Raw genomic sequence first — 22,052 nt, 5'->3', positions numbered from 1 at the left:
TGAGCAAAGCTTGCTGATGTGGGCAAAAGAAAGAAAACTACTTACGAAATCTCTCCTCTACGCGGTCACGCCGAAAGTTCACTTTCCCCAAGAACGACAATGACAAACACTACCACACAACCTCCTCAGGACACTCAAAATCCTCAAAAGTTACCTCCGGGTGTTGTTATCGGCCCAGATGGCAAACCCTGCAAGATCTGTACTGCGTTCCGCTACTGGAAGCCGACGAAAACAAAAACGGCTTCCCCGTCCTCGAACGAATCGACCAAAGCATCCTTCTCGCCCTTTGCAGGTGTAGCAGGTACAATGGGTGCACTCGCTTATGGTCCAAACATCACGACAAATACCAATACGCCTCGACCGAACGAACCACCTGAAGGCTGTCCTCCGGATGTCGAACAACTCGGCCGCGCGACATGGACCTTCCTACACACAACAGCAGCCTACTACCCCACCTCACCCACACCAACTCAACGCACTCGCATGCTCTCCCTCCTCCTCTCTTTACCCGTTCTCTACCCCTGCACGCACTGCGCCTCGCACCTCGGAGAGGAGATTAAACGGAGTCCACCTGACGTATCTGGGAGAGAAGGCCTAAGTCGCTGGTTATGTGAACAGCATAATCGGGTGAACGAACGACTTGGGAAGCCATCATTTGACTGTGCGATTGAAAAGCTTGATGAGAGGTGGAAGGATGGACCGAGCGATGGGAGGTGTGATTAGATGGTTTTGGTTTTGAATATCGTTCGTAAGTTTGTGTGCTTGCCCATTTTTTTAAAATGCGGGGAATGGTTAATTTGTGTTCGACCCACCACAGGCTCGCATTGTGGTTCGACTAGATTTTTTTACACGTCGTTTAATCGTTAATCCCTGCTCAATTTTTGCTCTGAAATTTGCTCTGGAATATGCCAGTATCAATCTTAGCTCAAGCGTGTAAGTAACGATTTCTGTGATTCTTGGACCATTGTTGCTCATTATACCTTAGATACTCTAGCATCAAACTGCTATGCTGTAGTCTTTGCGCAATGGACTCTGTCGGATCGAACAATCCCCACTCAACAATGTTAAACACACAATCACGTAGAAACAAGCTACCTCTCACTATCCTTCACAAATCAAGTAAACAAATAATCAAGAACTGTCCTTGCATCGTATAAAGACGAATAAACTACTACTGTAATAAACAGAGCATAATAAAATCGTCTCGTCTCGTCTCGTCTCCTCTTCTAACACCATAAGTACTAGGAAAAGGATTAGATATATGCAACACCCTGCACCTAGATCTTCATCACTTCATCTCGTTCCATCAAAAACATTAATTACCTCAAGATTCAATCCAATCCAATCCAAGCTAAGCTAAGCACTCGAAGAAGTCGTCGAGCTCTCAGCAAAAGTCGTCACAGAACCCGTAATCGATTCCGTAGTCGTCGGCGTCGGAGTAAAACTCTCCGAAACACTCGTCGTTGTCTCCGTTCCCGTTGGCGTTATATAAGTCGTACTCCCCGACTCTTCTCCCGTCGTTCGTGCAGCTGCTACGGAAGACAAGAAACTATCCCACGCAGCCCTCGTCTCTTCAGGTGCAACATACAAACTCGTTGCGTCTCCACTTCCAAATAGTATGCTGATTTGTCCGGGGATGGCTCCTGTGTCGCCGACGAGTATAGAGGTATCCTCACCGCCGACTACGCTTCCATCTTCTTGTACGGTGCCGGTCTTGTTCGAGCCGAGGATGAATTCGTTGAACAGGACGAGGGCCTACACAAAGAAGTGATTTATTTACATCAGATTTTATATTTTATTTCCTTTCATTTGGTTGAGAGAAAGACGAAGAGGAAAGGACGTACAGCCTTGGGGTTGAACTCTGGTACCTCGTGTCCCGAGTGTTCGACAATGACGTACGTCAACCCGCGTTCTTGGTGTACGAGTCCCAAGACATTCCCATCTGCGTCTGTGAATGGCGTTTGCGGCCGCTTCGTGAAGCCTTGGATACCGCCGAACGTTGTGTTCTGTAATTATTCAAATTAACGAAATTAATATTGATCAATACTCATGTGCATCCCGCAGTGGGTTGTGATTGTAGGATGTTGATGTCGTACCTGAATTACAACTGAACGAGGCAAGAAGAGAGGATGTTTTAGCACCGAGTACAGCTTAAGCATGATTGTGATGAAGGAAATGCTCACTTTCGTTGGTAAAGTGATGAACGACCGAGTCATCGTTCCCGTTGTAGATCACAACGGGGACGTTGGCAGCGGAAGCGTTCGCTAACAATTCACCGAAGAATGCTGACGGTCTATAGAAAGGCGAATAAAATTAGATAAGTCAACGGCTTTCAGGTGGTCTAATGCAACATACGGAACACCTATTAAATTGTTAGATTTCGAGACAAAACTATCAAATTGATAGTAATTTACTTACTTGGATCACCGAATGGGCTGATAATATCAGGTGCTACATTAGCCAAACGGAATATTTATCAGCTCTTCTGTTTATATCAAGCGTTCGAGTCAAGAAAAGAATAACGAACGGAAGTCCAAAGTATTATTAAACGGATAATTCGTAATCAACGACCAGTTCTTGCTTGTCGGTGCGTGGATCGCTGCGCGTGTCACATCGTCTTCATTATCATTCATCAAAAACAATGTAAGTATTGTCGCTCGTTTCGATGATTGCAGAAGTATGGGAGGGTGAAGATGCATTATTACTGACCATTGAGGAAAGTCGTCGGGTCGATGTTCGGTTCTGGTTTCCTTGCGTCCGGGAGATTGTATGGCTATCAAGACATTAGTCGGGAGGTACAATCGAAGAGGAGCTTAAGTCTTAAACTTACGTTGAACGGCGAGAAAGCGTTCGTCACAGGGTCCACAACTTCAGGCGCCGCATTACCTAGTATCCCACATATTAGCAAATCATAGTCCAAGAAAAGTGACAAGCAAAGGAGAAAAAGAAAGGACATACTCCACGGCAACGAGAAATTCAACGCATAATCCTGTACCTCCTGCGAAACGAAGCAAGCATACCACGGATCGATAGTCCCATTCGCACGTCCACTCAAATCCCTCTTCGTCTTCGTCATCATCATCCTCTCCTTCTGCCAATCTCGACTCCTCTTCTTCTCTTCAAGTACCGTCTTCCACGCAGCCCTCTTCTCCTCTCGCTCGCGCAAAACACGTGTGCTGAGTTTTCCTGTGTACCCTGGAGAACGAGGTTCGAGCAATGCCTCGTCTGATGCGAGTTTAGATAACATCGAATGTGCGAGAATGGAGGATTGGTGAAGCCTGTTTGGCAAGGGTATGGGTGAAATGGACGAGTTGGAGGATGTGTCGTTGAAATCGAGCGGGAAACCGGTTGTGAAGTTGAGGTTGATTGAGGGGAAATGTCCGCCTGTTTGAGGGTATGTGAGGTTTAGGTCGAATCCGCAGAGGTGGGATCTATGAAGAGTAGTCGTTTAATAGAACAGAGCACCTCGAAAGAATGAAGAACTCATCTACTTACTGTTCTACAAAGTAGTCATATACCTCTGGGTCATAGCCAATCAACTGAGGGTAGGTCTCAATAATCGCCACCTAAATAAAAGCCAGAACGACCTCAGTAATCCAATCAACTGTAAAAGTATCCATAGGGATCTACGTACAGCAGTAACCTGCTGCGTCTCAGTGATACTCCCAATAGCCCCATTCCCAATCGCAGCCTTCACGAGGTTGACAGGTGGGTTCTCTGTGGAGAAAATAGCCTTCATGATGTACGGCTAAAAATGGAGTAATACAAACATTGGGATCAGCGAATTCAAATTAGATGAAGTAGTGAAGCTTACGATGTAAGTTCCGGCATAACTTTCACCAGTCAAGAGAAGAGGCCGAGTAGCAAGGCTCGGGAAAACCTTGACAAGGTTCGAAAGGAAGCCAAGCTATTTTAAACGAGTATCATCAATAAACAACAATCAAGATGAAAGTTTGCGAGTAGGAAGAGACTCCACATACGAAATCTTCACCCATCTGGTCTTCATCAACGACTACAAAAATAAATCCGAACCCAAACCCAAAATTAGTCAATCAAACTAGTCCTTCCGAAGACAAACAAAGGCAAGTCAAATACAAATACGGCTGAAACTTACTGTAACCCGTGCTATCCGCTGTAGCAAATCCGGTTCCACTATCAAACAAAACATAAGATAAAATATTCAGTACCCATTTAGCTTAACATCGGTGTAGAGCGGGGAAATGACATACACAGGCTGGTCGACCCAGATGTAATCGACGATCTTTTCCCAACTGAACTCGTTCGACGTAAACCCACCGGATTCTGTAATAAGTAACGGCCCATTCTCCTCCAGGAGACCAAGCAAACTCGACGCGCCTGGACTGTGCGCATATAATCAACTTTCTGCGAGATATTCGTTGAAACAAATAAGACTGAACGCACCCTCCGTTCAACCAAATAGCCCACGGCTTTTCCGAACTCTCCGCAGTAAGCGAACCATTCTGAGTCTCGAACGCCCAGAAAAACAGCGTGTCGTTTGGATGGTTCGGCCGGTTTACGCCGATGTTCCCAGCAAAGTTGCGGTTTAGAGGGAACGTTACGTTCGGGAGTGGGTCTTTCACGAGGAAATCTGTAGTTAGAGATAAAAATAATTAGTATTGACATTGATATTTTATTTATTTAATTGATGATGATGTTGAAGAAGTTGATGTAAATCCGAGAGCACATGTAATGACGGATTGAACAATTGATAGACGGAAGAATAAATGTTGCATTTGTACGACGCAACGGATGTACGATACGGGCGCGGCCTTCCAACCAGCGCAGCTTTCTTGGCTTGAGAAAAAATAGATGGAAAGATGTGCTCACAGTCTTGCCACTCAGGGCTAAAGTCGCCCGCAGGTTTACCAGGATAATCATGCGGAAACGAATTGGGCAGCTCAGATGAACTGTTTTGCGCGTAGACCGAACCAGACGCGACAAGGCTGGTGGTAACAGCAGCGAGCAAGCCAATGCTGAACATCCTCACGAAAGAAAGTTTACTCTCCCGCCAGGCGTGTTATTCTACGTGACACGAACGAAGAGACTCAGAGAGCACGTCCTAGATCCCGAGCGCGGAGCAGAGGAGAGCGAGAGCCCAGAGAGAAGGGACATGATGAGGGTGTATGAGCCCTTATATATGCGAAACAATGAAAATGTCGCGTATAGGGTTCGTCAAACCGGTAACGTCAGAAAGATGATTGCTTCTGAGACCGCACCACACACACAACAGTCGAACGAATGCAGGAGTGCGAAGAAGCGCACTCCCGCCCGTTGCCGTAGCCGAGTAGTTGTTATGGAATGGATCCGCGCAAGTAAAACAACACGAAACCGCGTGATAAGCCCCGCCTTATGGCCCGACGACTGCGTGCACTACCGCGAGTGTATTGCCTCATTCAGGTTTGATTCGCCTTGTACGCTCCGGTGTGGATGGCACAAGTCCCGAGCCATCTTGACATCCATATGGTCTGTCTTATGATCCTGGCCGCATAAAGTTCTCGATCCACTCCATCTCCTGATATAAAAGATCGCAGTACCTTCAAATAGATTCAAATGTTTATCCTGTCATCTATTTTAGTGCTTCAAGACGCCGCGCCACGGGAAAATCAGCACATTTTGGAGCATTTAAGAGGCGAGCACGGAACATTGGTAAAGCAAAGTAATCGAGGAATAGAATTACGAGTTCCTGTCGTTTTCCGCGGGCAGATCGCGCCTTGTATTTTCACCCCACATCATCCTCGCGGCTATATTTCAGACGGACAGAACTGACTCCGAGAGACCCGAAATGTCCATACGCACTCACGAAACGGGTGCTTTGCCCGTTCACTAATTGGAAAATCCAGCACAATTTCAAACTTTCCTGCCACTCAAGCCTTAAATTCAAATATCTTTATTGCGTCATTTATTGATGCATATTTTGCATAATGAATTGGACAGCTTCTCAAAGCAAGGGACAACATGTTAACAAAATATTGCAATATAATGTGTGGTGGAATCTCATTGGGCGTCATCTTATCCGACCAAGTAAGCAAAATATGCATTAGAATGTTTTGAACCATATGCATGTTCTGGTATGGTACTGTATGGTATGGTATATTTACCCAGTATAAGTCCCAGAAAAGAAACATGTCTCACTATACATCAATTAGATAATAGAAAGAAGCCTGCTTCAGAATGCAAAGTTTAACTCAACTCTGATACTGACTCTGATACTGACACCACAAAGCTCCCTTGATGGATCCGACTCGGGTACACACGAACCTCTTTCCCTGCAACAAAGAAGATTACGGAAAAAATTAACCGAATCATTGATAATTGGATCCGTCTCATCCAGATCGAAGGCAATCCTCAATAAGTACACCAATTCACCTGGGCGAAAGTCTGGTAAAACAACATCCAATAATTATATGCAAGCTGCATTACCTCCTACATGCATACACACACGTACATAACTACCCAAAACACAGCCTACCAAACCGACAAACGAATACGCAAATTCAAGCAAACACATCGCCCGAAAGGTAACGTACTTACATGCAAAACACGCCTCCAGAGCGTAGAAACAAACACAACAAACACAACACAACACAACGAACGAACGAAACAAACAAACAAAAAATATGTACGATGAAGTAAAAAAAAAACCAACTGAAAGTCAATGACGGATGCCAAACAAACAATGTCAAATAATGGTGTATATCATCAGCAAACAGGGTGGATGGAAACCAAAAGTCATCTTCACAAACAAGTTATGCAAAGATAAAACAACAACCATAAAAACAAGAAAAACCAAAAATGCCATGACGTGTATCTAACAACTGCCCCTACTCCAACCCGCCCCTCGAATACGCAGGCGGAGCGACGACCGACTCAGCAGCAGTACTTAAATTCATCGGCATCGGTAACGGCATCGTTGGTCCATTCAAGTTCATACGCTGTTGTTGTTCTTGGAGCGTCTGCATAGCAGCTTGGATCGCTGCCATTTGGTTTAATAGGTCTACTGGACTGACGGGAGTCATGACGAAGCTGTTCATTGTGTGCGATTGCGATTGCGATTGGGATCCTGATGAGCTGCCGGACATGAGGGAGAGGTGTCTGTTGGTGGTAGTGTCGCGTTCGACAGAGCTTGCCTGAAAAAATGATAAACGTTACGGAAATGAGATTAGGTGGTTAGGATTATCCGAGTAGGAAGGGGAATAGGACGTACCGGACCAGCTATAGGGGGTTGGCCTTTCTCGTTCTCTGGTGACTCGTACGCTGCAACCAGAGTCTGCATAGACTGCGTTTTGAACATCCGTGAGTTACCTCTCTGTGGAGCTATCCTGCCTTCTTCACGACTATCAGAAAAAAATTAATCATCAGTAAAAAAAAATACGCGGTTTTTATAGTCGAAGAAAATCAAGTGACGCACTTGAATACGGCAGGACGCGGAGCCAACATCTCCGAATCGTCTCGTCCGAGTCGGAACCACGATCTTCCCGTTGAAGTAGTCATCGACGTCGGCGAACGCGCATCATTCTGCATGTTGGTATACTCCGCAGAAGCACGCCTCGCTCTCCTCCGACAACAAAACAGGAGCAACAAAAGGAGGAGTAACGCAAGAACGCCTCCAACAACACCTCCAATTATCGCTCCCATATTTCGATGCGAAGAAGTACCGGAAGTCGCTTCGGACGCCGTTTCGCCTGGAGGTAATGACGAAGGTGTTACGGCGACCGTGATCGTTGAGGAGCCCGAGACAATGGTAACTGAGGAAGAGTAGAGGGCAGAGCGAGACGTTGAGGAAGCCGCGACAAGAGATGTGGAAGAATCGACTTTACTTGAACTTCCGAGCGAGGATACGGCGATTTGCGTGTGGTCATCCGCTGAGTCGTTTGAGGCTCTTGACGAAGACGACTCAGGACTTGAACCGGACGACGATGCAGAGCCCGTTGTCTTTGGCGGAGACGCGGGAGTATTAGCATTAGCTGATGAAGAAGAAGCTGGAGCTGGAGCTGGAGCTGGAGTAGGCTGAGGGGTGGGCGTTGGGGTAGGTGTTGGTGTTGCCTTTGGAGTGGTCGTCGGTACGGGAGCTGCAGTCGTCGCTTTTGCCTGTGAACTAAAGAAAAAAACCGGTCAGGCCCAGTACATGGAAAACAGAAGGGAAAATGCGAAAACATACGAGGAATCACTTTCGTCAGACCCGGTCTCGCCATCCCACCCCCAGGGAGGACCACCACTGCCGCCGCCGCCATAACCGCCTCCCCAGCGTTGAGGAGTACGTCGGTTTCTCGTCTTATCATGTAACGGAGCAGAACTAGCGGGTATCGAAAGTTGAAAAATGCATACAAAGAACGGAAGTGGAGAAAAAAAGAGTGTAGGTGCCCGAGAGCTACGTGAAGAACAAGAATAAGAAGCGGTAGTTGTGCGCGACGTCGACGAGGAGGCCGACCTCATTGCGGTCGTGGTCTCTTGGAAAGAAAACGACGAGACCCATCAAGAACGTTCTCTTCATATGACCGAGGGGTGGAAAGAAATGAGATCGCCTGACTACTAGCGCGAGAATCTGACAATTGGCATTGATGTCCTTGATAGAAATCATGGAAACGAACAACTTATCCCCGTTTGCTATAGCCTTCTCAACTTGCCCTTTTCGGCACTATGAGGATACAACACGTGATTTAGCTTCTTCCTTTTCAAGCGTATGATTTTCGCGTTCTGTGTCCCTGCCATTGTTGTGAATGTCAAAATCCACCTCTCTGACATGGGAGGCGTGTATCAGACTACTATGTTTCACTGAACATTGCCCATCACATCGTTGAGATGCACATATCACTAGTATAATTATCGTGAATTCTCTGATTGAAAAATCTCCTTTTAGTGTGCTTCTGATATTCTTTTGCTTCCACCTCGCATCATGTGAGATACGGATGCCGCTATTTATTTATCTCGGCGTCTGTTTCCCGCGAACCTCAGATGATTGAATTACATTCAAAAAAAAAGCGTCGGCTCTGAAACTAGTTTATCTCTTATGCAAATATGAATAGAAGAGATTACAACTGTAAAATTAAAACAAGCAAAGAAGCACGTCTTGGGCTATAACAAATCAATTATCCGAATAAAGCAAATCTTCAGAAAGATGAAATCAAATATCCCAATCAAACACTGTGTAATAATAATAACCTCAAGTGATACCCCCGAGAACGAAAGTACGTCAATGTGCCACCACAGTCGTCGGGACACACTGCTAATCCCTGATGGTTCAACTCATATCGCATAATGATTATTATTAGTAACAAGATGGCAAAGGACGAATTCTGTAGAGAAAGGAAAAATATATTTACTGCAAGTAAAGCATTTATAATACTACAATCCTCGTTCTCCCCTTCCCCTCGTCAAAGACATCATCCCTAATCCCAATCCATGTAATTATAAACTTAAAACTTGAAAAACCCACGTTTCTTCTTCAACTTCCCATCCCCACCACTCGCAGGCGTCACCTCCGCACCAGCACTACTAACCGAATTCATACTCTGCGTCGAACTCAACCTCGGTCCCCCTCCCCCTCCCCCTCCACCACTCGGACTCAACAACCCACCAAACCCTCTTCCAGGTCTCTGTTGCTGCTGATCCGGTCCAACAGGCGCCGACTTCGCTCGAGGCGGAGGCACGATGGGCTCAGCAACATAATACCTCTCATCATAATACCTCTGCATACTACCCAACGCTTCCCCAACTCCATTCGGTGCAACTCTTGACCCTACACCTCCCAATTCTAGGACTTTCAAATCGTCCATGAACTCTTCTGGCGTAGTCGCGTGCGAACTTCCAATTATCACGTCTCGATTTAATCGAGAAGAGCGTTGGTACGCGGTGCGCATTTCGCTGTAGGTCATACCACCTGCTACGAATACGAGTAGTCTTTCCCGCGTTGAGTCTTGTGAGGAGCCACCTGGCCCGCCTGGTCGAGGTGCTTTGTGCCATGCAGCGCGTGCACTGCGGAGAGAGGTCGTTTGTGGAGGTGGAGGTTTTGGAGAGGCGGTTTTGAGGCTTTGGGCTGGGGAGTCTTTGACGTAGGGGAATACGGATGTGTCGAGTTTCCCCGAGACGTGATCCTACAAAACCAGGTGAAGTAAAAACAACAATGAATACCGAGAGAAATGAAAACGATAGAAGGACAACGCACATCCAAAACAGTCTGCAAAACAGGCTTATACCTCGACAAATCATACTCCTCATCTTCCCCCGGTCTGGCCTTCACCTTCCTCCTAATATCCTTATCCGCCGGACCACGCGTCACACGTACACCTAAATGCACCAAACTACCAATCGCATCGATCTCTGCGAGTCGTAGTCGTGCATGCTGGCAGAGCCGTCGTTTGTCTTCTTCTGGTACACCTTCGCGGTATTGGATGTAGAGCGAGATGATGCGCATTTTGTTGGCGTTCCTATGTGGGATAAGAAGAATCAAGGTTAGAAAGAAGAATGCGTAAGGTAAGGAGAGGCGCGTACACCACGTCTTTGCTATCCAGTACAGGAACCATCTCTTCAACGAGCGTTTTAGGTGTCTTCCCCTCAGCGGTGAGACCAGTCGCACAATTCTAGAATACAGAGGCTCGTCAATTATATCCATCACTCTCTGGAAGAATCCACGAACCTGCTCGATGGTTGCCAGAGCAGGCAAGTTCTGCGACTCAAACAAATCCATACATTTTTGCGCAATCGATAAATGTAGCGAGAACTACACAAAAAACAGTCGAGAGGAGAATCGTCCCAGTTCTGTGTCAAAGTTGTTTCTACGTCGAGAACTACACGTACCTTCGCCATCTGCGACTGGTACTGCGGCAACGTCGCAATCATATCCCGCATAGCTTCCATACTCGCCGGACCCTCCCTAATCCACAAATTTCGGTAAAAATGCACAAATAAGCATACTTAACTTCCGCGTAATCGATTCTCCCGAAAAAAAAAGTTTAAGTAAGAGACGCACCCAGTAAACGACGTATGTTCCTTCAAGAACTCATTAAAGTCTCCCATAAGCTTATCAATCGCCTCACGCATATGCAAGTGTCGTACGTCGACCCATACAGGGTCTTCGTCATTCAACACTACCTCGTTGCGTTCTTCCATCCCTACGTTGTTCTTGTGTATATGTCTGCGTGGTGAACAAACGAAAAAATAATAACTTAAATTTAGTTGAATGTAATGAGGGGTTGGGGAGAGAGAACTGACAAGTATTGAACACCATCAACGATATCAAGCAAATCATTCGCCATAGCCTGATACGTGAACTCATGCAAAAACGGGGCGACAGCGTCCATCGAGCGGTCCGTAATAATTAACGTCCCTCTCGGTCGTCCTTGCTTTTTCTACTCTCCACCAAAAAAAATCCAATCAGTCAAGGACAACCAAAACCCAATTGCACAATCGATCACAAGAGAAGAAGGAAAGCAGTTGAGCAACTCACAGGAAACTCCGGGTTCCCCCTCTCATACTCCTCCAACAACCCCTGTACCATCACCGCCAACGCCCTACTAACATACTCGTTCTCAGCATCCTCATACGCACGCGCCGTAGCCCCTCTCGCAAGGTTCGTACGCCACCTTTGCGAACCCTCTGTTGGCGGTGGTGGGAGGAACGCTTGTGTAGGGATGAGTGGACCGAGAGGCTTGTGGTGTGAGGGTTGGTAATAACGGATGTAGGGGAATTCGTTGAGGGTAATGCAGATGTTGGCAATCTAGAGTATGTGTAGGAAGCATATAATGAATTATTATGCCACTTTTTAAATAAGAGGGAGGAGCAACGTACATGTCTAGCAGTAAACTTCAAATCCTCCATAAGTCGCTCTCGCATCGGTCCAATCGCTTGTTGTCCACGCGGAGGAGAGAACGCGCTGAAAAACATCTGCGGCGACTGGATGGAGAACACACACGCCTCCATAGCCCAAAAGTTCAAGAACAACTCCGTTACGCATACGAGGAAGTCGATTGCGGGTGAGTTCGTGAGTCGTTGGAAGAGTTCTTCGGGGAGTGCTGTTGTTTGTTATCCAGAGAGCCATGTTCATCCATACATATGCATTCGTTCATTCATGAGTTTGAGCTCATAATAAAAGGGGAAGAATAGAAAAAGAGGAAACGCACGGTCAAGAAAGAATAAATGCACCTTCTTGAACTGTCGATTTCCATACGAGAATTCGTTAACGATACGTTCGACGTTCTGCGTTGTAGCCATGAGGATGTACATCGCCTCTTGCTCCGGTAGCGGCTCGTAAAGTCGATCCGTGTTGACGAAAATCGCTACCGTCGCGAATCCATGTCCATGTCCATGTCCGAGTCCACGTATAATCAACACCACATCACATCACAGCGGAGCGAGCGAGCGTTAAGTTCGTACAATTAAATATAAGCAAACATGGAGAATATTAGCAACCTACTTCACAAACAAAAGAACACAAGACAGAAAGACCCACCAGTCACACCCTCCTCAAGTATATCATTCCTCTTCAACACATTATACAACACCCTCTGCGAATGCTCGTCCACAACAAGCGCTTTCCGTCGTGCAGGTGGCTCAGGCTTAACATTACGGATCGCTTCCAGGAACTCTACATATCATTAATGCGGGTTGACGCAAGTGACAAACGGAAGTAGAAAGAGGGGAGCCACACGGAAATGAAGCAGGGGTGGAGGCAACCGTAGGTGAAGTGAGGTGAGGTGATGACGATCGGACCCGCAACAACGCAAACGCAACGTTCACGAAATACAAAACCAGAATCAACAATAATCATCAGTATAGATTAGAGGATATGAGAGAAGGACTGGACGTACTCTCCCGAGCGACAGTGAGCAACGAGGACATGACGGACGATGAGGAAGGAAGCAAAGTAGTAAGAAGAGCACAAGTGATAAATGGTCTACGTTGCTTGTTTAGTCGGCTGCCGAATGCGCCGCGAATCGCGTGCTCGTCTCCATTTACACAGCGTCTCATCATTTCACCTCTTCAATTCATTACTTGTATGTATCCAACCATATAAAATCACTACTTGTGTAGATAAATCCTAACATCCAGTATACCACATATTGCAGACAAAATATATCTCCAACCGGCAGAAAAAAATTGTAAATGTATTCATATGATATGATATGAATCGGAATAGGTCTGTCTGTCTGTCTCGATGTACATCATCGTGGCAAAGACAAAAATTATCGGTTCATGTCCGTCATAGAAATTTAAAAAGGACTAGCAACAGAATAAAAAAAGCTACCGAAAGAGAATTAAAAGTTGTGTCGATAGCTCGTCAAGAAACGGAAATAGAAAAGGAAAAGTAGAAAGGGGAATCGGATAGTAGAGAGTAGAGTGTGACGGGAATAGCGGGTGTTCAGAACATGCACGAACGAGAGAAAAAGGGGGGAATCAGAGCAGGGAATGCCCATTATCAAGAAAATGGCCTGTAGCTAGCTAGTCGTCGTCGCGTTAATGATTGGTTGGGAGAAGAGAAATCAGGGGGAAATCCAAGCATCTAAAAAAAACTTTTCCATTTCCTTTCATATGCTTCTTATGCAACAAGCACACCACCAATCAATACCGATAATCCCGCAAGCATCGCGCCCAGCGTCGGCACACCTGCGAAATTGGCAAGAGCTCCCGAGCCTTGAGCGGCGCCACTCTTGCCGCTGACGGCCGTTGCTCGAGCAGAGGCAGTCGTAGTTGCGTTTCCTGAAATCAGAGAGTTAGGGTAAGGGAACGTCGTGTTCGTCGTCGTCTCCAAGTACAGATCCGTTGCAGGCCAGCCCTGGCAAGTGCCGATGGGCTCAAGAGTCAACTGAGGCTGGAAGGTGATTGCCTTGTCTAGTGTGTAACCAACGGCAAGGTCGACCGACTGTTGATACAGATCATGCTGAAGTACAATGAAACCAGTGTTGATCTGCGTAGCATTGCCCAAAATCTCCTCAAAGGCCTGAAGCGACTGAGGACCAGTGACGGTACCACCTGGCACCTTCCAGTCTATCAAGTCTGGTTAGTTACATTGGTCATAGTGAAGCGTGAAGTGATTTACCATTGGTATCAAACTGGTTGTTCTGGGGGCCACGAGTCCAGATGATAGGAACCATGCCCATAGCAAGAGCAATTGCACGAACACGGTCGTCAATGTCTCCGTACGGTGGGCGCATAGTGACAGGAGTTACACCGAGGACAGTCTGAATCGCCTTACGAGTCCAGCCAAGCTCCGCAACGATCTGCTCGTTCGTGAGCTTCGTCAAGTCGGGATGCGACCAGGTGTGGACGCTGATCTCGTGGCCAGACAGGAACTCGGCACGGAGGACATCAGGACGTTCAATGACACGCGAGCCAACAGTGAAGAACGTGGTCTTGAGCTTCTTCTCGTCGAGATAGTCAAGAAGCTTCGTGGCTAATAATAAAAGTGTAAGAGCCTATTAGAGTAAAATTAGACAAAGAAGCTCACTGTAGAATCCGGGACCGTCATCGAAGCTCATTCCCCAGGTAAGCTTATTGGGGCAGGCAACGATATCTGTGCTTCGAGTGTATCCACCGCACGTCCACCAACCACGGTTGGCAGCGTCCGCAGCTGCCTCTGGGGAACCAGCGCAAGTACCGTCGGTCGTACTTAGGTTTGGGATGTTGAAGCCCTCAAGCTCCTTCATCCACTCCTGGACCTCAGGAGAACCTGAGAAAAATACTAAGCATTGCAAATACGACATGTAAACTAAAAATATTTACTAGGATCGGGCATCTTGTCCATCGCCGGCCATTGTGAAGGAACGATGGTATCTGTCGGGAAAGTGATGTAAATGATCCGGCAACCGAAGAACAAATAAGGTTTGAGAAAAACGTACACGACGGCAAAGCTGGTGCGCCTGAAATCGAAGGCTTTTGTCCAGCTGCGGGCGTCGAGCTGAGAGCGATAGTAGACTCTGAGATAGCTCCTGAGGTGATATTGGAAATAGGAGGGATGTTGGTGGGAGCAAGGGTAGTGACGATAGACGTGGCAGGAGCAGCGGTCGTGATAGACGGTGCACCCGGAACACCAGACGTCACGCTGGAAACAGTTGGCGCTGCTGGCCCCGACGAAGTCGAAGAAGGGGCTGGCGCAGGGGTAGACGAAGACGGAGGCGCTTGGCGCTTGACAAGACGAGCATGTCTAGCATTGAGGTCTGTAGCAGACGCTAGGGTGAATAAGGTTGCGAAGGCGATAAGGGATCTCATGATGACCGTGTGGAATCGCGGTCAACGAGTTCGTGTGAGGGGGCGAGCTGGCGCAGAGGATGTAAGGAGAGTGAGATAAAGAGCGGAATACGCAACAACAAAAGAGCGAGTTGCGAGGCAAAGAGCCGGAAAAGACAGGCAGGAGGGAACAGAACAGGGGTGGAGGAGGTGGAATGGAATGAGAGCAACGACAGAACAGCAGGCCAAGCCTTCATTTTCAATTCAGTCGCTCTTCCCACGCCGCTCGGCTGACCGGCTGTCAGCCGTGTTCCCTCCCCTTTTTCCACATCGTATCTCCCGTATCCAGTCCAGACGGACAAATGCGCAGCCAGATTTTCATGCATTCAATGCGCTGTGTGCCCTCAACGTCGTTGTGTGCAGTGAGCAACATACCTCCATCACATGGATCGTCCGAGATGCGATCGAGCTAACGGCTTCCGTCCTCCTGCATCCTTCCTCTTGTCCTTGGCTTTCGTTCCTCTGCCTCGCTGTTGTTAATCTGTTTATTTCCGCACCTCCTGACATTTTCCAAGCAACGACCAACCCCTCACCAACTCAATGAGCGGCGGAGAGGTCCACGCCGTGCCGAGATTTTTAGCACTTTCCTAGCCTGGAACAGCGGAATCATCTGTAGATCATACACATCATTCACGGTTGCTTCTAATTTCCGTGCCGATCCCGGCTTGCCGGAATATAGCACTGCAATCCGGAAATACAATTTTTTAATTTGCATCTGCAATGTTTTTTTCGATGCGACGGAGCTCCGTCGTCTCGTTAATAATGCTTGCCGCGGCTGTAAATGTACACCATTTGTGCATCCTGCGCGGAAACATGCTCTCAGAAGACTTCAAAGTGCGACCTGTCTTCTGATGCATCATTCTAGAGTCTACTCTAGCATCCGTGCCTCAACGGATTTTCAAATTCAAGTACATGGAACCAATCGTCCTCGCAGCTTCATCTCAGCGCGCTCTTACCGAACTGGATCAAGGTCCCGTTGCACGTTGCGTTGACCACAAATCAAGAATTTCTCCCGAAAATCAATTGGATATCAAATTGATATGACATTATGATCATTATGATGTCCTAAAAATAGTCTGCACCTTTATTTTATGACAGCCGATCGGAGCCACAGCAACGCTGACAATCGAGATGCGTAAGTACGCATGTAAGTGACGTTCAGAATACTTCTGTTTACGTTTGTGATTCTACAGGTTCCTCAACTTGTATCCTAGCTTGTTCAAAATCATAGTTCGCCAATGTCCTCATTCCACTCCTATCAAAACATCAGTCCACCTCATTCCTAAAACGAACACTCAATCGAAGTAAATTAAACGCACCTCAGGATGTTCTCTTATAAACTTCGCCATCAACTTCTTACATTCCTTATTATCCATAACAACGACTTCCACGCCTCGGGATTTGAGGTAAGCTTCTCCACCAAGGAAATTCGTGTTCTCCCCGATGACGACGCGGGGGATACGGTAGAGGAGGATGGCGCCGGTACACATGTCGCAAGGACTTTATAATATAATATTATTAATTCATGGGATGACTCTAAGAATGAGCATGAACCTACCTTAAAGTTGTATACTACAAGAAAACTCAGCTTGAATTCAGTAACCCACTCCAAACAAATCAATATCAATGTGAAATATACACACCATGGTACACCGCCTATACAACTCCGCACTCCTCCTCCCCGCCCCCTCAAGCACAGCAATCTCCGCATGCAAAATAGCACTATCTTGTTGAATTCGACAATTATGCCCTACACAACAGATTTCATGGTCTTCGTATTCTTTACCACTTGAATTTAGGGCTCCTTGGGTGATTAGGACGGCACCGATTGGTATCCCACCCTCGGCTTCACTTATTTTCGCTTCGCGGAGGGCGAGGTAGAGGCCGAGCTCGTCGTTGAATTTGGGTTTTTGGGTTGGGTTGGTTGGGTCTGGATTTGTTGAGGACATGTTGGTGATGTTAGGATAGGAAGATAAGATATGGATTCTAGAGGGTTTGTTTATGACTGGTCGATAGTGTTGGGTTTTACATATAAACACGGGATGGAAGCTTGCACGACGAATTCTTCTTGATAACCATGACGACCATATTCTGAGATACATAGTTGTGGTTCCCGAAGATGCTTTCTTTATACAGACTCAAGTATTTACTGAAATCAGCCAGGTTAACTCATCTACGCTGTTTGCACACGTTTTAGACATCGAGGTAAAGCTACATACGTTATTTATTGTATTATACAACCATAATTTTGCTGAAGGAACAAGGTATAAATCTCAAGGGTATGGAAACGAGAAAATGACAGATTAACGAAGCTGTGTCATCCTTCCAGCGGCTGGAACCGATCATAATAAGATTTTGTCTCCGCCTCAATAACCTCCTGCGTCGATTCCGGTAAATCCTCGACAAACTGACCCGGTGCACCAGAAAAGTGAGCGAGGGCGGGTACGACGCAGCCTGGCATGAGGACTGTGTTGTCTGCGATCTTTGCGCAGTCTTTGATGATGACGAATTTACTCTGCATTATGCCAAACGGAGGACATAGACGTTGTATAGATGTTGTAAGTGAAGGTGTTATTGTGGGTAGAGGATGAAGGAGAAGACGCACGATGATGCAGTTCTTCCCAATCTCGACGTGGCTTCCTATCGAGGCTGCTTCAACGATACTACCAGCGCCGATATGTACATGGTCACCAATCTTCATAGGATAGTAATTGAATTGTCCACGGTAGGTCTTGTAGGGAGGTCTACGAATTAATTAATTAATTAATTAATCAATTATCATCCATTTACTCCGATTAAACTATGCTTTGCGGTATGTAAAGTGAAGAAGACTCACCTAACAACACAATTCTCCCCAATAACACAATACCTCCCAAGCTGTATGACAACCGTATGACCTGGACCCGTTCGTCTCAGGTCACCGCGGATAATAGCACCACTGGAGATGATAGTCTTTCCTCCGAGGATTATGTTTTGCGGACCTGCGATTGTTGCTCTTCGAGAGACTTTGTTTCCTGTGTCCTGCTCATATCAGATGGCAGACAAAGATGATATGAGAGAAGTACTAACAGTCTCGATGAACTCGTTTTTGATGTAATAGACTAGTGGTTGTAGGATGTTCGACATATTGAAGCCTCAACTTGGCGTTGAGTAACAACGCGTTTGACAAGATTTAGTGTCTTGACTGGTGGCAATGCCGTGATCGACGATACCAAACCTGGCCACTACAACAACAAGGGTCAACAACACTGACGCGTCCCTACAGCGTGAGCACCGCGTCCACCGTCCTTACCTTGCAGCCTCTCCTTACCTTCCTGCCATCTCACCACTCGACCTTCACTATTATACAAGATGGATAATCAAGCGTCTACATCTTCTGGAGAGATGGATCAGAGGAGGAAAGACGCTCTGACGGGCTATCGCAATGTGAGCACCCGTGGCGATCATTCCACAATCCACTCGACTAACTGTAGCCGTTTAGAAAATGCGAGAGCACGAAATGAGTAGTCAGAGTCTTAAAAACTGTGAGACTCTCTTTCTCATACTAGTTTGAGGCACGTAGATGTAACTGAACGTATTGATTTGTGGTTCAGTACGATTCTCCCTTAAGGACCTGGAGAAGGACTTTGAGAAGACGGAGGATGATATCAAAGCCGTACAGTCCGTTGGCCAGATTATTGGAGAAGTGATGAAGCAGCTGGATGATGAACGATGTATGCTTAATACTCTTTTCCATTGCTAATACCGTACCTTACAATAGTTTCTTGGTGATGTAGTTATTGTCAAAGCCTCTTCAGGCCCACGATACGTCGTCTCATACAGACCCGCATTACCCGCCGCAAAGCTGAAGAACGGGACGCGTGTCAGCTTAGACATGACCACGTTAACCATCATGCGTATCCTACCTCGCGAGGTCGATCCGTTAGTATACAAGATGTCGCTTGAAGACCCAGGAGGGGTAACTTTCGCCGGGATTGGAGGGCTGGGCGAACAAGTCCGGGAACTTCGTGAGGTACGTCTAATGCCAATCTTCACCCGTTGTATATGCTTGCTAATAATCATCTCACCTAGGTCATCGAACTCCCCCTAATGAACCCCGAACTCTTCCTTCGCGTCGGTATCCAACCCCCCAAAGGCGTCCTCCTCTACGGTCCCCCAGGAACAGGCAAAACCCTCCTCGCACGCGCAGTAGCCGCAACCCTCGACACCAAATTCCTCAAAGTCGTCTCATCCGCCATCGTCGACAAATACATCGGAGAATCCGCACGTGTCGTGAGAGAGATGTTTGGATACGCACGAGAGAATGAGCCGTGTATTATCTTTATGGATGAGATTGATGCGATTGGTGGGAGGAGGTTCTCTGAGGGGACGAGTGCGGATCGGGAGATTCAGAGGACGCTTATGGAGGTGCGTTGTTCAACGCTTTCAGTACTCTCAGACCTTCATTTAATCCGAAACTGCGATCGTAGCTCCTAAACCAAATGGACGGCTTCGACACACTCGGTAAAACAAAACTCATAATGGCAACCAACCGTCCAGACACCCTCGACCCGGCCCTCCTCCGTCCAGGCCGACTAGACAGAAAGATCGAGATTCCCCTACCAAACGAACAAGGTCGACTCGAGATTCTCAAAATCCATGCTGGACCTGTGAACAAGGGCAAGGACATCGATTACGAAGCGATCGTGAAACTCTCGGATGGGTTTAATGGTGCAGATTTGAGGAATGTGGTTACTGAGGCTGGGATGTTTGCTATTCGTGAGGACCGGTTAGTTGTCTTTTCTTCGTGGCTTGAGTGCCTATTGGGACATGATAACTAATTTTTTGCGACAGTGAGTTTATCACCCAAGAAGACCTTACTAAAGCTGCGCGGAAGGTTGGAGAGGCGAAGAAACACGAAAGTACGTAGCATTTAAAACTGTTTCTCGTCCCATTTTTCTGACATCTTGTCTTACAGCTAAACTAGAGTACTCGGCTGCTTGATTCTATTGTAGACACGTTGTATCATTCCATGCCCCATTTCATGAACTTGATACCTGCAAAAATCAAGTTTTGACCTTTACTGAGCCGCAAGTCGTGCAACACACTTGAATGCTATTGGCCAACATGCACGCCCGAGTGTTTTATGTCTTAGTTCTCGACGAGCATATTCCGAGAAAATCACTTCAGCGCATGTCTGGCTATTGCATTCACCTGCCGTGCAAGTTTTTTGAACACCACTCGAATCTATGACACGCAGATTATCGACAATATAGTAAGAAATCGAAGGCAGCGAGCAAAGATCCGAATAAGACATTCGTCCATTACGGGCAATGCGAGCAGACAGTAATACAGTACAGGTACAACAGAGGCATCGCTACATGTTCGAGAAGAATACATCCAGGTATCGCAGAAATACAGAGTCGGAGAGTACGAGAAGACGGAGAATTCAGAAATGAAAAAGACGAAGGGTAGGCATCAGTCGCGACTAGTGAGGTCTAAGATACGATTACGAGGCTGCATCGAGCAAGCCGAATGTGTAGAATTCAAGCAATTATCGAAGTCGTTATGAAATAAGAATGAATGCAAGGGATGAAATGACGGTGATATGGATATAATTTCTTCCTGAAGAAATCCTTTGAATGATCGTCACGAGTCGAATCGAAGCGAGTGATTAGACGGCAAGGATAGTGCATAGCGCACCGCGAAGAGTTGAGAATTTTAGTCTGACAGCGTTGTATAGTCACCCATCGCGGCGAGAAACAGAAGACGAGAAAAGAGAAGAGACATTCCATCCACCAGGTATTAAAGGAGCGGCACGAAGAATCCAGGGTCTTCTGGGTATATGCTGGTTCGACAACGCTAGATAGAGTGAACCTAGCAGACTGTATATCCGGGAGGACGTTTGCAGCCCGTAGCCTTGTTGTCGAGGTGTCTTTTCAAAGAGTCCTTTCTAGCGAATCCTTTGCCGCATTTAGGGTTGGGGCAAGGCCAATCCGATTGAGAGACGAAGTGCGAGCGCTGATGACGGAGGAAATCTGGAAGACGCTGAGTGTGCTGGATCCAGGGGCAATGAGGGCACTTCCAAGGATTTTCAGACTTCATCATACTCTGCAGAAGTAACGCAGTTGCACTTGACGTGTTGCTGCTGACAGATGCGATTGACGAAATTGTAGAATCTGAGTTCGTGGAGTCCGTGCGACAGAGGCGCTTGCGAGGGCTAAACGGCTTCGATCCTTTCCCTCGCTTTCGCTTGTTCCTAGAGACAGACAGTTTGGCAACAATCATAGCTTTCTTTGCGCTCCCTTCACCATCGTAGTCAGAATCAGGTTCGGATTCATCGCCGATTGAGGAAATGCTGTCTTCCCGGCCATTACCACCAATGAGCGACGGAGTTGACAGAGTAGATTCTGGAGTCGGTGGAGGAGCATCAGGTGTAGACTTTTGCATCTCTTCGTCCTCGTGTGTCTTCAGTGTCTTCAAATCTTCGGTTTCGTCGTGTATGTCACTGAACAGCTGGTCCGATGGAGGGAATACATCAGCCTCAGACTCATCGAAGAGCTGAAGTCCCTCAGCAAGGAGCTCCTCCCACTCCCGATCATCGCACTCATGTATGTGTTGTTTCGGGCAGTAGCGCTCTTCAATGGACGTCTCATGGACTTCATTGCAGATGACAGGAGAGAAAAGAGACCGAGGATAGCAGAAAGCAGAGAAGTCTGAGGCGGCAGAGTGTATGACACCGAGCATTTCTACAGAGTCCACTTGCGACTACAGAGGTGGCATCCAGTCTGGCGAACGTGAACTGCTCCCGCTATTTAGTAATAGGTGAGGAT

At 47.0% G+C, this 22,052-nt stretch overlaps 8 protein-coding genes across 8 annotated transcripts; 2 read left to right on the top strand and 6 right to left on the bottom strand.

Moving 5' to 3' along the window:
* Positions 1–124: 124 nt before the first annotated feature.
* FOMMEDRAFT_115456 (alpha/beta-hydrolase) lies at positions 125–5,115 on the bottom strand. Its single transcript, XM_007261170.1, has 20 exons — positions 4,849–5,115; positions 4,423–4,609; positions 4,230–4,361; positions 4,115–4,152; positions 3,981–4,012; positions 3,815–3,907; positions 3,635–3,748; positions 3,496–3,566; positions 2,959–3,431; positions 2,831–2,886; positions 2,710–2,773; positions 2,528–2,617; positions 2,419–2,451; positions 2,356–2,362; positions 2,184–2,293; positions 2,097–2,107; positions 1,845–2,006; positions 986–1,755; positions 818–933; positions 125–748 (listed from the first exon to the last, which is right to left on the bottom strand). Exons 1-18 carry the CDS (start codon positions 5,000–5,002, stop codon positions 1,357–1,359), a joined length of 2,226 nt encoding a protein of 741 aa, XP_007261232.1. The 5' UTR covers positions 5,003–5,115; the 3' UTR covers positions 125–748; positions 818–933; positions 986–1,356.
* A 1,920-nt stretch (positions 5,116–7,035) lies between these two features.
* On the top strand, positions 7,036–8,032 carry FOMMEDRAFT_130511 (uncharacterized protein; the record flags this gene model as incomplete). The annotated part of the gene is made up of 4 exons (XM_007261169.1): positions 7,036–7,132; positions 7,219–7,329; positions 7,407–7,776; positions 7,816–8,032. The coding sequence occupies 4 exons, from the start codon at positions 7,036–7,038 to the stop codon at positions 8,030–8,032; spliced, it is 795 nt and encodes a 264-aa protein (XP_007261231.1).
* A 1,224-nt stretch (positions 8,033–9,256) lies between these two features.
* On the bottom strand, positions 9,257–12,855 carry FOMMEDRAFT_115452 (Sec1-like protein; the record flags this gene model as incomplete). The annotated part of the gene is made up of 12 exons (XM_007261168.1): positions 9,257–10,112; positions 10,184–10,445; positions 10,510–10,598; positions 10,655–10,738; positions 10,816–10,891; positions 10,988–11,152; positions 11,230–11,366; positions 11,465–11,734; positions 11,806–12,029; positions 12,138–12,293; positions 12,467–12,601; positions 12,825–12,855. 12 exons carry the CDS (start codon positions 12,853–12,855, stop codon positions 9,435–9,437), a joined length of 2,307 nt encoding a protein of 768 aa, XP_007261230.1. The 3' UTR covers positions 9,257–9,434.
* Positions 12,856–13,101: 246 nt separating this feature from the next.
* On the bottom strand, positions 13,102–15,478 carry FOMMEDRAFT_100449 (uncharacterized protein). The gene is made up of 5 exons (XM_007261167.1): positions 14,853–15,478; positions 14,737–14,787; positions 14,462–14,683; positions 14,054–14,407; positions 13,102–14,001 (listed from the first exon to the last, which is right to left on the bottom strand). Exons 1-5 carry the CDS (start codon positions 15,220–15,222, stop codon positions 13,553–13,555), a joined length of 1,446 nt encoding a protein of 481 aa, XP_007261229.1. The 5' UTR covers positions 15,223–15,478; the 3' UTR covers positions 13,102–13,552.
* A 987-nt stretch (positions 15,479–16,465) lies between these two features.
* FOMMEDRAFT_24695 (cytosine deaminase) lies at positions 16,466–17,189 on the bottom strand (the record flags this gene model as incomplete). Its single annotated transcript, XM_007261166.1, has 4 exons — positions 16,466–16,495; positions 16,560–16,740; positions 16,799–16,812; positions 16,884–17,189. 4 exons carry the CDS (start codon positions 17,187–17,189, stop codon positions 16,466–16,468), a joined length of 531 nt encoding a protein of 176 aa, XP_007261228.1.
* Positions 17,190–17,444: 255 nt separating this feature from the next.
* FOMMEDRAFT_100447 (dynactin, subunit p25) lies at positions 17,445–18,366 on the bottom strand (the record flags this gene model as incomplete). Its single annotated transcript, XM_007261165.1, has 4 exons — positions 17,445–17,755; positions 17,846–17,984; positions 18,077–18,261; positions 18,310–18,366. 4 exons carry the CDS (start codon positions 18,364–18,366, stop codon positions 17,558–17,560), a joined length of 579 nt encoding a protein of 192 aa, XP_007261227.1. The 3' UTR covers positions 17,445–17,557.
* Positions 18,367–18,551: 185 nt separating this feature from the next.
* FOMMEDRAFT_15980 (ATPase) lies at positions 18,552–20,280 on the top strand. The gene is made up of 8 exons (XM_007261164.1): positions 18,552–18,666; positions 18,722–18,764; positions 18,834–18,953; positions 19,017–19,252; positions 19,312–19,647; positions 19,710–20,008; positions 20,074–20,141; positions 20,198–20,280. The coding sequence occupies exons 1-8, from the start codon at positions 18,592–18,594 to the stop codon at positions 20,221–20,223; spliced, it is 1,203 nt and encodes a 400-aa protein (XP_007261226.1). The 5' UTR covers positions 18,552–18,591; the 3' UTR covers positions 20,224–20,280.
* An 816-nt stretch (positions 20,281–21,096) lies between these two features.
* Positions 21,097–21,966, bottom strand: FOMMEDRAFT_149786 (uncharacterized protein; the record flags this gene model as incomplete). Its single annotated transcript, XM_007261163.1, has 1 exon — positions 21,097–21,966. The coding sequence occupies one exon, from the start codon at positions 21,964–21,966 to the stop codon at positions 21,097–21,099; it is 870 nt and encodes a 289-aa protein (XP_007261225.1).
* Between the last annotated feature and the right edge of the window lie 86 nt (positions 21,967–22,052).

This window comes from Fomitiporia mediterranea (genome assembly GCF_000271605.1).
Source record: "Fomitiporia mediterranea MF3/22 unplaced genomic scaffold FOMMEscaffold_1, whole genome shotgun sequence".
Classification (NCBI taxonomy): Eukaryota; Fungi; Basidiomycota; class Agaricomycetes; order Hymenochaetales; family Hymenochaetaceae; genus Fomitiporia; species Fomitiporia mediterranea.
The sequence above is the reverse complement of the archived record's forward strand: the minus strand, read 5'-3'. Positions and strand labels throughout refer to the sequence as shown.